Source organism: Polistes fuscatus, unplaced genomic scaffold (genome assembly GCF_010416935.1).
Source record: "Polistes fuscatus isolate 324 unplaced genomic scaffold, CU_Pfus_HIC Scaffold20, whole genome shotgun sequence".
Lineage (NCBI taxonomy): Eukaryota > Metazoa > Arthropoda > Insecta > Hymenoptera > Vespidae > Polistes > Polistes fuscatus.
This window is the reverse complement of record NW_025113097.1, coordinates 343503-359435: the sequence shown is the minus strand read 5'-3', so window position 1 is coordinate 359435 and position 15933 is coordinate 343503. Positions and strand designations below refer to the sequence as shown.

The 15933-nt window shown below is 31.2% G+C and overlaps 1 protein-coding gene and 2 long non-coding RNA genes across 4 annotated transcripts in view; all 3 read left to right on the top strand.

Moving 5' to 3' along the window:
* The window catches only part of LOC122517485 (adenylate cyclase type 6), a 37348-nt gene that overhangs the window by 1240 nt on the left and 20175 nt on the right, over nt 1-15933 (top strand). For both annotated transcript variants that reach the window (XM_043635883.1, XM_043635884.1), the window contains exons 2-5: nt 4720-4998; nt 5444-5605; nt 8229-8442; nt 9160-9590. In XM_043635883.1, coding sequence (XP_043491818.1) covers nt 4720-4998; nt 5444-5605; nt 8229-8442; nt 9160-9590 — 1086 coding nt within the window. The remainder of the gene's footprint in view (nt 1-4719; nt 4999-5443; nt 5606-8228; nt 8443-9159; nt 9591-15933) is intronic.
* LOC122517486 lies at nt 350-1088 on the top strand. The gene is made up of 2 exons (XR_006303870.1): nt 350-704; nt 854-1088. It is a non-coding gene; the product is annotated as an uncharacterized LOC122517486 (long non-coding RNA).
* On the top strand, nt 4053-4553 carry LOC122517487. The gene is made up of 2 exons (XR_006303871.1): nt 4053-4254; nt 4355-4553. It is a non-coding gene; the product is annotated as an uncharacterized LOC122517487 (long non-coding RNA).

The window sequence follows — 15933 nt, the reverse complement described above, 5'->3', positions numbered from 1 at the left end:
AGATTACATTTGAATACTAAATGAATTCCATATAATGTTGAAATAATTTGTTCCCTGATGTTTATTAATATCACTCGCCATGCCAAGGCCAGACCGTTAGAAAGGCACAAGTGTCAAATTTTATTTTATTTTACATTTCATTTTCGCTTCCTTCCACTGATTTATCGCAGTTTTTTTAGCGAATCATTTGACGGCAAAATAGTATGAGAAGAAGAAGAAGAAGAAGAAAAAAGAAAACAGGGGATATTTAAAATAATTCAAAGCTTCTCTTTTCACTTCTCTCTTTTTCTAACTCCCATAAAATGATATCGGTTTAAAAACGAGTAAACACGTGTGCAAACACGTTTGCACGCATGCATGCTTCTCCCATTTCCTTAAAGTTGTAAATTTGTGTTTCAACGTTATCAACGCGTATAGATGATATTCGCCGAACATTTATTTTTAATGTGTCACGATTTTTCTATATTTCGTACTATCGTTATCAATGTTATTGAGAAAAAGCGAGACATTCTAAATCACGTACCTTTTAAAAAAAAAAAGAAAAAAATAACGTGCGCATATGTCGTTCAGGTAACTTACAGATTACAATTATACGACCCGTTAAAAAATAATCGCGTAATACCCAACGATCATTTTACGAAATGTTTTATGTATTTCGACTCTTTAAAATCTAAAAAAAGAAAAAACAAAAAGCAAAACGTAAGGTCAAATAACTTAGCGCGAAATTACTTTTGCTCTAACAAAAATAAAAAAAAAAAAAGAAATCACAATTGTGACTAGCTATACTAACTTTTTAACTTGCAATCGAATTACCCGAATCTCATTGTTATTTAACATCCTGTAAAAACGTAAGGTCAAATAACTTAGCGCGAAATTACTTTTGCTCTAACAAAAATAAAAAAAAAAAGAATCACAATTGTGACTAGCTATACTAACTTTTTAACTTGCAATCGAATTACCCGAATCTCATTGTTATTTAACATCCTGTAAAAACCACAATGTTGAAAAGATAAAAATACATGCGTGCAGTTCGCACATCGATTGAGTTTCATCGAGTTTCAAATCACGATTTTAAAGATGTTTTCACTTGAAAAAAAAAAAAAAAAGAGGAAAGACACGCGTGAATCGAATAAATCTGAACGTTCGGACAATTAAAAAGAAGAGCATACTTTCTATCATGTTTGCGAGTCACTATACTCAGCACCTTTTAACTCGGAGCGAGTTAGGTGGGCTCGTTAACACGATACCCAGTAGTTAATCGATCCTCTTTCGGAGGATAAGAAGAATTATCGTCGACAATTTTGAGTACTCCTAAGAAATAGAAAGAGAAAGAGAAAAATAAAAAGAAAAACTTTAGTCTTGCGTGAAAGAAGATCGTTAACACGAGAATTCACCAATTTCCTTTAACATTTCTCTCTCTCTCTCTCGCACACACGCGCAAACTCTTTCTATCTTTTTTTATCATCTTCGTATAAAGCGACGTTGGAAAAACTCCAGCACACTCGTAGAAATGTTATTTCGTTTGACCGCAGGATAGGTGGATACTGTTTGAGTAATAGAAAAAGAAATGAAAAAAAAGAGAAAGAAGAAAAAAATCTTGAGGTTTCTTTTTTGAAGGGTCAAAGTAATATTCTTGTTCATCCCTATTTTTACTTACTCTTTTTACATTATCAAAGAAAAATTAGTTATCGGAGAATCGTCAAATTCATGATCTGAACGTTCCTTGTATTCTATGTTGAAATGGCTATCGAGTTTCCCTTCTATTATATTATATTATATTATATTATATTATATTATATTATATTATATTATATTATATTATATTATATTGTATAATATAGAGAGAAGGCTGGAACTAGAATTCAAAATGAAATTGGGAAATTCTGTAATAGCAACGTCATAATAGATAAGAGAAAATAATGATTACATAATTATCATAATTTATATAAAGATTTGAGGGTAATTATTATTAACCCTTTACACTCAATCAAGACTAGGTTAAAAACGATAATTCGAGAGATAACGTATGTGTAATTAGGTTTTATTTGAGCAATACCGCTTCACGAATGATCTGTTATTTCGTATACGTAAATTATATATACGTATACGCCAATTTCGTCAAATCGTAGACGCCATTTTGTCAAAAATCCAAATTTGTATTATTTCTTCGTTCGATACCTGCAATTATCTATCCTTTAAAAGAATCCATCATATTTTTTGATATCAGATAATCCAAACCGCTGAAATCATCTACAGGAGAGCGGTGCACATTAATATTTTGACATGATCGACGCGCTATTGTATTCTTAAAAGTAGGCTCTATTTCAATTACCATCACTTATAATTGATAAGTTAAAACTTTTTCTATACAAAATTCCTAAAAAGACGTCTTTTAACCCCTTAAGATAGATGTTAAAAATTTACCAAATATAAGGAAGAGGATAGAAAAGAATTTCATTCGTGTACGATAAGTTTGAATCGTATTTAAAAAAAAAAAGAAAAAGATTCATCTTTAGCACCGACGTGCTTTTATTATCTTTGTAATTAAATTCTACAATATTTAGCGTTATATCGGATTTTGCGTTATCGAAACATCTGTGGTACTCATTCGTCTTATCAATTTTTCGTTTGGACGAATGACGAATTATTCTCGCGGAAAATCTATCTCAGAGAAACATAAGTAATTCATACCACGAGATTCAAATCTTATTTCCATCGAGAATACTTTTTATTATTATTCATTTTAACGATGAAAAGTTTGATTATCGATCGAGAGGACGTTCGAAACATGAAAAAGATGTTTTAAAAAGGGATAAGGATAGAAATGTATAATTTGTGGAAATAGAAATTTATGGAAATCACGTATCAGCCATTTATTCCTGATATTTTGTATGAATATTATAGCATACGACTAACTGAAATTATTACATTCGAGTTGGAGAAATTAATTTGTAAATTTTTATTTTTTCTATTTCTTTTTTATTTACTTTTTTTTTTTCGTCGAAAAGTGAAGAAATTATATTTCATCTCCGTTAAAATTTTAATATGCTAATATATTATATGATTTAATAATAATTATTTATATTACGCATAAATATATACATACAATATTCATTCACATGCAATATAAATGATATTAAATTTTCTAAATGATTATATTAATCATATTACACGCATAAATCACACAGTATTGTATTTAATCGAAAAATCATTTCGAGTATTTTATATTTCTTCGATATATGATTTATATATAGATATATTTGTTATATTATATGGAATACATTTAAATATGAAATTTCTTTTCTCTTTTATTTTTAATATTATTTAATTAATATGTATACGGACACAAATTAATATTTCCACTCCCACTCGATTAAATTCAATTTGTTTCAATCAATTTTTTGTTGTTTCTTCTAACATTAAATTATGTAATATTTCTATCCTGGAATAAAATTAATTTTGTATATTTTCGAGAATATTCAACACACTCAAAGGGTTAAAAAACATGTAGAGAGAATATTAAATTCGTGGATAATTTGAATAGTATTGAATTATGAATATGACGTCGTATTCTAATTATTTTTCTTTCTTTTTTTTCTCACCGCTAAAAATGAAGTACGAGGTAAAAAGTTGATCCCACTGAGCGAAGAAGAGAAGCGAATTTTTATATTTTTTTTTCTTTTAATCGCCTCTTCCTTACATTAATTTAATTAATTATTTATACAAGGTAAATGAGTAAGAAAAAGAAGTTTCCTTATTAGTGCAAGTAAAATTCTTCCCTAGTTTCTTCACGAGGATTGGAACAAGCATATATTTTTCTGCTTGATTAAAGTATAATTAGTAAGTTCAAGTTAAAATTACCTATGAAAAGAGACATTTTCTAATATAATGAAACATATTAAATAATTAATATTTATTTTTCTTTGAAATTGTTCAAATTGTACGATCATTTTAATCGTTCTAATCTCAAGTGTCTACTTATCTTTTCAAAGAAACTTTCTATTAATTCGATAAATTTGCATTCAAAGTAAGAATATCTATCTCGTTTGTCGTAAGATTCTCTTTTTGTTAGTTAAATAGATATTTATCTCGTGGGAAATAAATCTTGCATATGTAGCAATCTCGAGAGTGAACTTTTAAATGCCGCCAAAGAAAGATGCATGTACCAGACGTGGTTTTAATTTCGAAAAGTGCCCAGACCAATTGCTACATCTTTCAGGTCTTTAAAAGGAAAAAAAAACAAAATCATTAAAAGTAAGCTTACAATTAGTCAAATTAAATAAAAATTAGATAAAAAATCATGGAACGTTTACGTAGGAAAAATCTTATTTCCAATATGTTTCATTTTTATTAGAAAATCGTCAAACCTTACTCGTTTACTTTATCACGCAACGACACAACAAAAACAACAAAGAAAAAGACATCTATGCGAAAGAAAGAAAGAAAGAAAGAAAGAGAAAAGTAAATACGCGTGGAATAGAAATCGAGAATAGCGTTCTTTGATCTTTCCAAACATAGAAGACTACTTGGAATAGTAGAAGAAAGATATAGAAGAAGGAAAGAAGAATTCAAGAAGAAGAAATCATCGAAATTTATTTATTATAAATAAATAATTAAAAATATTTATTTATTTTGTTTATTTCTTACTCCGGCACTTTTGGGTTTGGAGGGCAAAATAAAATATAATATATATATATTGTTTTTTTTAATTGTTCTCAGAGCGATGTTGGAAATACTAAATCGACGACAGGATCATTGAAAAGTACAAGAAGGTGGGCGAGTCTTCGACAACATCCGGAAAACAATGAGGGTGGCAAACCACGAGTCGAATTACTCCTAGATCCACCAGGATCTAAGCCTTCGACTCCTTCGACACCGCATACACCCCACACACCACACACACCCAACACCCCAAAGACACCACACACACCTGTGAAGAAGTCTAACTGGGAAGTTATCGAGCACTTTACTGGCCCACCTCGTCCCTCTATTATCACGGTAGGCGGTTCCTTTGATCGTTAGAGAAACACTTCCAAAATATTCCCCCTAAAACTTTCCACCTCGGATCACGAGAATAAAGACTTTTACGTGCACTTGAGAAATCATTTGGATATACCGATGAATGAATTTATGAATTATTAATTAAACAAAAATATCAACAAAATACAAGGAAAAGGAAAAATATATCAAATATTATGCCAAATGTTCCTTCAAAAGATTATTAAAATCATTTTATTTCTTTTCCCAGGAAAATAATACAATAAATTTAGTCAATTTTACAAATTAACTAGCAATTACCTACAAATTACCTAGGAACTTGGCTAATCTCTCCCTAGTTGTAATTTATTTATTGAAATTTATCTCGAAAAGATTGAATATTCGTTTGAAATTGATTATTTATAACGACATTGGATTAATTATGATCATTATGAATAATTTACAGATGAACAGAGGATCGGAAGTCGCTGTTGGTATCAATGTCGTTGGGAAAGAATCAATAACGGAAACTGTCTCTAGTCCGGTAATAACTCAATCATCAAGGAGATGCGCTTTCTGCAGATTTTTAAGCTCCCTCTGTGCATCTCATCACTTCAAAAATCTCCAGGTAAATTACAAAGAAAAACTTAAGAAGAATATTATTTTCAATATGAAAATGGTTGAATTTATGAAGGAAATTCCGATCTAACGAGTCAACCTTTTGCTTCCATAAACCCTCCACCCTCCATCCTCCACCTCCACTGTCTCGAAAATATTTCATGGAAATAATTGTCTAATCGATGCAAGATTGACTAACCGGGATTGTTCGTCTAATGGTTTCATTCAATTGAGTTTCTAATCTGTTCTACGCATCAAGATGAAAGCTCGTATGCAAGCTCGTATAATATATTATATATAATATGTTATCGAAGACGCGTGTTCGTTATCAAGCGTAACTTTAACGTGTAACATGATAGATCTAATTAATCAACGGGTTTAGAGTATAACACCAACGAAAGCAGCTTCCTGGAAGCTTCCATTTTCAAAATTTAGATTTTTTATTGGCATCAAAATATCGATGAATCATGGGCGAATCTACTTTCCCAACAACCATCCAATATCAATACAATAAGAATAGTATTTTTGTTTTAATTTCTAATGTATTTTATGTTTCATCTAATTAGAATGCTTTCAAGACGAAACTTGTATAGGTTGGTAATGCATCTCATCTCTGCCAAAAGAATTTTTTTTCTACAATAAAATTGTCACGAATATTTTGTTTGTTTATCCACGTTTTAATTTAATCACAGATATACTACGTTCTCTGCGTTTCACGTACTACGGATAGATGCTATATCATAGTGAAAGCTTTCGCATAAATATTCAAACAATTCATACATATATATGTAAAAAATAGAATAAAAGTAAATATCTAAAGTAACGCTATATTTCATCGTGAAACCGTACTCGTGCTACACCGAATGTCCACAAAATTGTTTCTATAAATATAAACCCATATAAACGAATATGAGAAGAATATTATAAAATCAAATATTTAAAGTAACACTATATTTCAACGTGAAATTTACGCATGATACACTTGATATTTCAAACAAACAAAAGTAAATCAAATCAAATAAACTAAGTATCTCCAAAATTACGCAAAGATTTGTATCAAATAAAAAAAAACTGGTGTATCAGTCGATTAATTGCAATTTCTTATGAATAAATTACGATGATTTTGAGAGTGTTACTTACATAGTTTCATCTAGCTATCGATCATGCGTTACACATACGCGCATAGACACAAACATATATATATATATATATACACTTTTCTATAATGTTTCGATGATAATAATCGTCACGATAGCTTTGAGAAGCTTGACCGACGAAAAATGATATCTATCAATTTTTGGAATAATCGAAAACGTTATGTTACTGATAACAAAATCGCGTTCGATATTATGACGCAATTCTAAACTATTGAAATTTGTTCGTTATTTGCTTACGTTAATCCGTATTAATCTTTCAATATCGCTATAAATAGTGATTCGTGACGATGATACGAGTGAAACAGACAAAAAAGGAAGAAACAGGAAGGGATATATAGAAATATATTTGATGGTATGCCATATGGATTTTGGTCAATCTAGAATATATGCTTCAGGTGAATGTGTTTAGAACACACTTGTGTTAAATATTTTTAATCTCGTTTAAATGAAACAAATGTACAAAATGATCGCAATGTACAAAAATGTGTACGCAATGTCAGTTAAATGTTTCGGTCAATCTTTAAAATGTGCTTTAGTGGGATGTGCTTAGAATATGGAGGGAGGGAAAGGAAACAAAATCTCAAGCTACTGTAAGTAAAACAAAAAAAAAACAACGAGGATATGTGTGTATATATATATATATGTATGTATGTATGTGTACGCACGAATAGGATATTAACCCTTCGTTCGTTCGGTTTACACAATTGGGTTTAGAAAATTTGCATGAATTTTGAACAAATTTGTTGAGTACATTAAAAACGAGGGAACTTTAAACGAGGGAACAAATTTACGACGAAGTGGAAGAACATTGTTTGAAATATATTGCAGATAGTTATTAGATTATGTGCATACTAGGCGTCTATTTTTATCCCCATAAATATGTAGCTTTTCAAGATGGAAGGAATAAGAGAGAAATTGATAGGTCGCGGAGCTTTTAGTGACTTCCATCTTCAGGAAAGCTCTCTCTATCAGTCGCTATGGGAACTCGATAATTCTCGATAATTCTCGATAATCGTATGACTTTTCACGAGTAATCCATACATGTATTTACCCAACATCGTATGCGATTTCTTTTGTTGCATGATACTAGATAAAGAGACCTTTGATAAATGGCTAATACAAACACACGCGCGTGCAGTAAAAAATATAATATAATATATATATATAGGAAATATCGATCCGAATTAGAGAGGAAGAAAAAATTCGAGAGAAAAGGAAAGCTCTCTCTCGATCTTATTTGATAATTTGATAAATGGTTCATACACGCTTGCAATAATAAAATATAATATATCGAATAATAATTGGAACTCATGTAAGAGAGTTCAATAATAAATATCATAATGTGATATGCCCTTGATACGTGCGTATATACTTCTTTTACATGTATGCATATATATATAAGACTGGCAGAGTGTCTTGAGAATATTAATAATTCGATCGTCTCTAATGCCACATGATCTGCCTTTCTAATTTCAGGTGGAAATGCTCTACCAACGTTATTTCCTTCGCATGAATCAGAGTAACATGATACACGTGCTAGGTCTACTAGCAGGATTGGCATTCGCTCTGGGAATGCTACTCATCGTTAGATTGATTTTAACCGATGGCGAACCCTTACTTATGCTCCTTCGACGATCCGAAAATCTTTCTCTCGCAATTACCCTCGTCATATGTATCATCGTTTACGCAGGTAAGAAATTCGAGAAAATAATACTAAAGAAAACTAGGTACAAATTATTTTTAACATATCCTTCTCGCATAATCTTCAAAGTTATTACGTTAAACATATTTTTATTTCATTAACGTATATTAAAATTAACTACACCTATTACTTTTTTGACTATCGAAATTTTCTAATTGTAGAATTGTTTGCAACGTATTTGAAAATTGAATTAGTTATCATGAAATATGTTGTATATCTTTATCCATGAAGCTGTATCCGAGAGTATATATAAGTATATTACTAAATAGATATACATATATATTTCATTTTGTAAAGAAGAAAAACCGTAGCCATTGCCTTCCAGGAAGAACCCAACTATTTTTCTTCATATTTTACTCTCTCTCTCTCTCTTTCTCTCTATTTTTTTTTCTCCTTTACACGTAATCATATTTTACAATGTTCCATTACTCTCGGATATTAATGGATAGCAATAAGGAAAGAACTCCCCGTGAAATCTCATTAATTGAACTATGATATTATATATTTTTCTTTTTCCTCGATTGAAGTAAAAACAACAAAATATTCGAATCGATTAATAATATTTTCAATTTTCTTTTAATAAAACAATGATAATGAAGAAACTTATACCAATATATTATTTATTTATTCAAACATTGAAAAAAAGAAAAACATAATAATGCGAGAGTGTAACATTTTGGTATTTTGGATTTTTTATTTAATCAGCATTGGTCGCAGCCATTTCGAGGCCTGGAATGAACGAGATTTGGTTGGCTGTTGTCAGCGGTGCCGTATTGGTGACCCTGTTGGCTTTACAAGTAACCCTAAACATTCATTTGGCCTACTTGCACGAGATTCAGCAGAAAAATTACGAAGACGATGAGAACGAAGAATCCTCGTCGTCGTCGTCGTCGTCGTCGTCGTCGTCGTCGTCTCCTGTACCCTCATCTTCGTTGTTCGTTACGAGAACGAAAGAACTTCGTACCGGTGGACCATTGGCAGCAGCTTGGGCAGTTTGCTTTTTCATCTACATGGCATATGCTCTTTTACCGATTAGGTTACGACATGCCTGTATAGCTGGAATCTGTTTTTCGATCGCTCATCTTGTCGGTGCTTTACTGTTGTATCCTCAGGATTATCCTGCTATCATGGCCCACGTGAGTACATTGTCGTGTTTTCATCATTTTTTATTTTATTTTAATTGCTTTTTATCTTGTCCACAAAATTAAATTATTAAAATATGTATCTTTGAACGGAAGCAATTTGAAGTATCTTTGAAACGGAAAGCAATACTCGAACGATCCCAGTTGGGGTATACTTATACGATTTGCACTATCAATTTTATTATGCTGTCAAATATCATAATGCATTTTTTTTTTTTTTTTTTTTTTTCAAAAAATCTTCTCGTATTAAAACGCAATACATCGATCGATATTCTACAATGGTTCTCGCATCTATTCAAATGAATAACTTACAAAAGATTTTCGCATATATCCAATTACGTATGTATTATATTATATAGATTGATAAGTTTTGTTTGAATTCAACCAATCTCGTGTTGAATTTTATACAGCAATCTCTGCCTCTTTCTCATTTTCTCTCTCTCTCTCTCTCTCTCTCTCAATAAATTTTCCTTTCGTTTCAACGATTCCATATTTCATTTATCTTTTCATCGAGTTAATCCACCTATCGTGACAATTGTAGCATACATTTTCCAAACGAAAAGATATAGAATACGTACACGTTTTCTGTACATTCTCGAATATGACATACTGTGCGATAAGTTCTTCGTGCTATGGATAAGAGATAAGCAAATAGATCGATCGGTGTTAGAATAGAAGTGACGGTGAAGAGAACTTTACCAGAGAGAAGGAAGAAAAAAGGATCAATCGAAAGTAAGAGAGAGAGAGAGAGAGAGAGAAATAAGATAGAAAGGCTATAGTATCTATTCTAAAATCTCATGAAAAGAGTTCCTTGTTATATTGGATTTCGTGGCGACTGAAAGTGTCTTCATCCATCAAGTTACCAAGGCTCTTAAATTCTTCTTTCCTACGCGATTACAAAAGCAACTTTTATTACGTTGAAAGCTTCGACAGTTCCCATGTTCGATATAATTCATGAACTACATCGAGATATTTGAATTGATTGCACAAAAATGATTGTCCTACCCGGTTTAATTGACGAACGAGTATCAATTGTGCCCATAATTCTGAAAGCGGTCCAAGTCATATATTTCTTGTTTCGAGATATTTAAAAGAACTACATTTGAACATTCAATGAATTCTATATAATATTCAAATAACAAACGTTACAATATCGTAAAAATTACATTAAATTCATTGAATTTAAATAAAATAAAATATCTGACTAAAGAATAACTCCGTACTTATCGGAAAATCTAACGTTTTAATATCGATAAAACAAATGTCAGGTTTGCTTAGTAATTTTGATAACTAATACTCTGTTGTTCAAATTAAGTGCAAATTAAAGGACCTCAACGATAAAGGATACCCTAAGCGAAAAATAGATTTCCAAATTGGTCTCTTCGTTCCATTCTCTCGTATATTCTTCGATTATCAAATTACAATATTAATGGCCCTTGTCGTATGTTCGACGTAATTGGGAGTCTGTCACTCTTCTCGTGGTGATACAAAGGACAAAGGTCGAACGATGCTTTCGAGAAATATATGAACCGACTAATAAACTTCAAGAGAAAAACAAAGAAATAGTAGAATAATTGCAATTGAAAATCAACAATTATAAACATATATATGTGCATATGAACAAAAAATGTTACGGTTTAAACAGTTTTATTACAATATATTCAGTGTGTTACTTTCAGGTAACAACGGCCCTAAATAAATAGGAAACCAAAAAAAAAAGAGAAAAGTTACTTTCTTTTATTAAAAATCTCATTTTTATTCAAATGAATTAGATTTAGGAAGCAAATGATCTCGCAAACAGTTGTCGCATGTATCATATATCAATATACACGCGTCGTTTTTGATCAAAGCATCTGAAATGTAATTAGCGATAACGAGTTTAACGTGACAGTAATTCGTTGAAGAAAATCAGTGGTCCGATCATGGACCATGATATTGTTTGAAAGGAAGGGATGTACGCTTCGAAGTAAACGCGATCTCTAACAATCTCAACTAGCCAGTATATTAACTCTACTTCCTAAGCGTTTGGTATACAGGGAAACACGTAAACTCGATGAATTGACTCGGACGTCGATGAAATTCGACAATTACGTCTGAAGGCAGTTCCTTTGGAGATGACTATGTACCCACCACCACCTATCTACAAGCTGCTAGACCGATCAAAGAAGTTTCTTACTACTACTACTATAATAGAACTCGCTTCGTTTATCAGCTTTGTATCATTGCGATACAATGAAAGCCTATCTTTATTGTTTCTCTCTATCTTTCTCTCTTAAAAGAAACGATTTAAACAATTTTTCATTTTAAATGTGCACTCCGTAAAAAAAAAAAGGGAATAAATAGACTCGTTGATCAGTAGAGTCACGTAAAAAAGATGAGTAGAGAAAATCCGTGAGAGATTAGAGTACATAAGAATCATAAATCATGAGCTGCTCATCATGTAGACCTAGTTTTCTCAGTAACTATATATCTGAAATCTCAACGCGTTTGTTTTATCCTATCGACTACTTGCTACCGCTACTTGCTACTGCTACCATTCCTACTACTGGATAGCACGATTAACGAGCGATAATTAATTTTGTGAATTTCTGGCACGTCCCATCGCATCGTCTTAATTAAAAAAATAAAAAATACACGCAACACCTTTTGTTTTTTTTCCAACCGCTGCAAATAAACGCCAATGCACAAGGAGAGAATATATGAAAAATAAATTCACTTATCGTCGTATCGCGTTTGTAACGTTAATAGAGAGGAAAAACTATGAAAAAAGAAAGAGAATAAATCTTTTGAAGAGTACTCGTAACAAATATATTTGATAATTAAAATACAAATATCCGATTGTTCCAATTTTCATAGAGATCCCATTAACGAGATATGTCGAGGGGCCTTTCCATATCAAAGGATTCAAATTCCAAATTTCTCCAAAATTCGACTCGATAAAATCTACAATGCACTTTGTTGAAAGGCTTAAAACATCGATTTATGGAAATCGAAGGATGTAGGTCACGGTCGACATAGATCGATTGAGATCGATCGGATAATTCCTATATTGGATAAGAATATTTAAACGAATATGCTACGATAACAGCAAGACGAGCCTTGAACAAACGATCGAATCAATCCTTTGCATCTAGTGATCGATTAAAAACAAATTTATTCTTAGTCTCCAGAGAGAAAGAGAGAGAGAGAGAGAGAAAAGGGTGATAACTAGTCGTAGACAATGTTTCGATTGCAAACGAGAACTGGACACGACACCGACAAAATTTAACTCGACGAATAATCCTAAACTTAAATCTATTCCCAAAGCTGTGTCAGAGCGCGTGTCGCTTTGTACAATTGAACTGGTGGTAATTTTGAGAGTCCCATAAAGGAGTAAACAATTTTATATGAATTAATTTATTGCGTCACGGAATTTGTTTTGACAGTATGACCTAGTTTTACGAATTATGCAACGAATAAATCTTTATACCAAATGTTCCTGTTCAACGATCACACATTCCTAAGGGACACAAATATTTGTTAATTAAAACAATTACGTGATTGGGTAATTAATTTGTTACAGTTTAATTATACGATAAATTACTTGTTTTATATTTTTCACAAATAAAAATTCAAATTCTATTTTTATAATAAAATAAAAATCATCAACTCTCTCTCTCTCTCTCTCTCTCGGTTTTACACGAATCTTTAAATATAAAATAAATGAAGCATATATAAAAGATTATATTACCATCGTAAAATAAAAGAAAAGAAGATAGAACAATAGTTCGTGAAAAATAAATAAAAAAAAAAGGAAAAACTTTCCTCGAAAGAAACTTTAGGAAGCATCTCTTTTACGTGTTTGCATTCAACTTTTCCCCAGCGACTTGCCGCCGTACTTTTCTTTCCTTTCTAACATACACGCGAGTTGAATAATAATTTATTGACCAATGATCGAAGACAATCAACAAACTTTTATTCTCAAAAACACCCGTAAGACTATTCTTAAATAACTTTCTTTTTTTTAACCCTCGAGAGAATACATTTATTTTCTACTGAAATTTATGATCTTTCTCGGTTCATATCAAAAGATGAATCATTCCTAACCCGACTGCACCACCGTGTGATGTACACGCTTAATAATAAAAGTATATAATTAAAATTAATAATAAATGAAAAATAAAAAAAAACTTGCGCGTGTACTTATGTACGCACGTAAGAAGTTATACTAAATAATCTCAAAAATAACTTGAACAAAAAAAGAAAAAGAAAGAAAGAAAAAAAAAAAATATCAAAATATAGATAATTTTAATCTGAATTCGTGTTAATTTAATGAAAGGGAACTTTTCTATAGGAAGAAGAAAGTGCCAGTCAAGAGTCGTCTCGTCAATTTAATTATCGTTTAGAAAAGTGTGTTTGACCGAAGAATCGACGATAGTACCGGAGTAGAAGTCAGCTAAACTCGGTCATTCCACGAGCGTACGCGAGTCTATCCAGGGAAAAACTTAATGGCCAAAGTACCAACAAAACTACCCTTCCCGTACCCATTTATTTGCAGCTTTTCCCTCCTGAGATTCAACAAGGAATTTCTCGTCTTCGTCATCGTCGTCGACCTCGTTTCTTTGCTCTTGGTCAATCGTCGAAGCTTTCTATGGGACTATCGCGATGAATATTTTATTCTTTTAACATTCACTCTTCTCCGTTCATTTACATTAGCCGAATATAAAAGTAGACGGGGACTGGTATATACCATGTACAGGCTGAACTAAAAAAAAAACAAACTTAAGATGAGAAAAAATAAAAACAGAACAATAGTAATTATAATCTTAAAAGAAGTTTCCAAAAGGAGATATCAATTGTGTAGGAAAAAGTACCTACAAGTAATTCCCTGATGTATTTATTTCTAAATAATTCCTATGTATTATTTAATCTTTTTTTTTTTAATTTCTTTTCTCGAAACATTTCATACTCGGAAGCGATATATTCGCAATTGGAAAATGATACGATATAATATTTGCTAAGAATCAAATTTCCGGTTTGCGTCCTGAAAATGAAATTGCTTCGAAAGGTCGAATCTATATAGCTTCTTTTTATTAGTTTTATTTGACACGAAATAAGCAAACCAAAACCATTTCATATCCGTACCGTTATTTAATAAATGAAAAAGACGAGATACATAATAAATACTATTACCTATATGCTATTTTTGTATTCTTTCTTCTATACTTTCCATGGCTCCCCATACTCATCAATCAACTATTCTATCTTTTAATCTAACTTTTTTTTCAAATTTCCTATTTTTTTCCTACGTTCGTTACTTTTACTATTTTTTCTTTTTTCCCCTCATTTCCGATGCACCTGGTGATTCGATCACATTTCCGTTCGGAAAACAACGGGGTCCTTCTTTTTTCTCTCGTAACAGTTATTTTGCAATATTTCCCATCAAATACGTAAATTGTTGCGTTAGGAAGATGAACATTTGTCAAAATTCTTTTAGAAATTGGCATAAACTTTGTACAATTCGGAAAAAGTTTCATTGAAAATTGGGACGTTTCGTTATAGACATCCCGTAAATATGTCATATTTTTTTCTTATTTTTTTCTTATATTTTTCTTATTTTTTCTTTGACGTTATTTAACTAAAGAACGAACGAGACAACAAAATAACATATACAAGCGGGCGCGTATATGTTTATGTAAAATATATGCATATAGAAGAGAAAGAGAGAGAGGAAAGACTCAATGAACAATATCCACTAATTATCCGTCGACAACATCCCCAATGAACCTTTTTGTATAAACAGCTTATCCCTTTTTTATGCTTCTGTAACCTTTATTTCTCTCTCTCTCTCTCTCTTTCTCTCTCTTTTAATAATACTCAAGATGTTTTATGTTAACGATGTCTCGTTTCAACGAGATATCGTAAGTGAATTTTTCTCCAGAGAAACTCATTTCCATACGATTTATTATTTGTACGTAAAAATTCCAATGAGAAAAGAACTTGGGATTTCGAAGAACAGATTTCATGATTTGACAGTAAATAAATAAATGAATTTAATAAGAATTATTAACGATTGTCGATCATATTTAATACGTATATGTTCTCTTTTGATTTGAAAAAAGAATAAATATAAGATAAATCCAAACTTTGTAAGCGTAGTTTATTTATTTGGTAAAATGATCTAGGAATTTTGGTTTTACCTTGCATGCACGAATTTAATATTGTTCACTTTTTATCTAATTACAAATGTTATTCACGAGTGATACAAAATTCGTAATAATAATTGAAAAATATAAATGAAAATAGAAAATACTCCAAATAAGTGGAGTAATGAAAATGCAATACACGCACGAGTGAT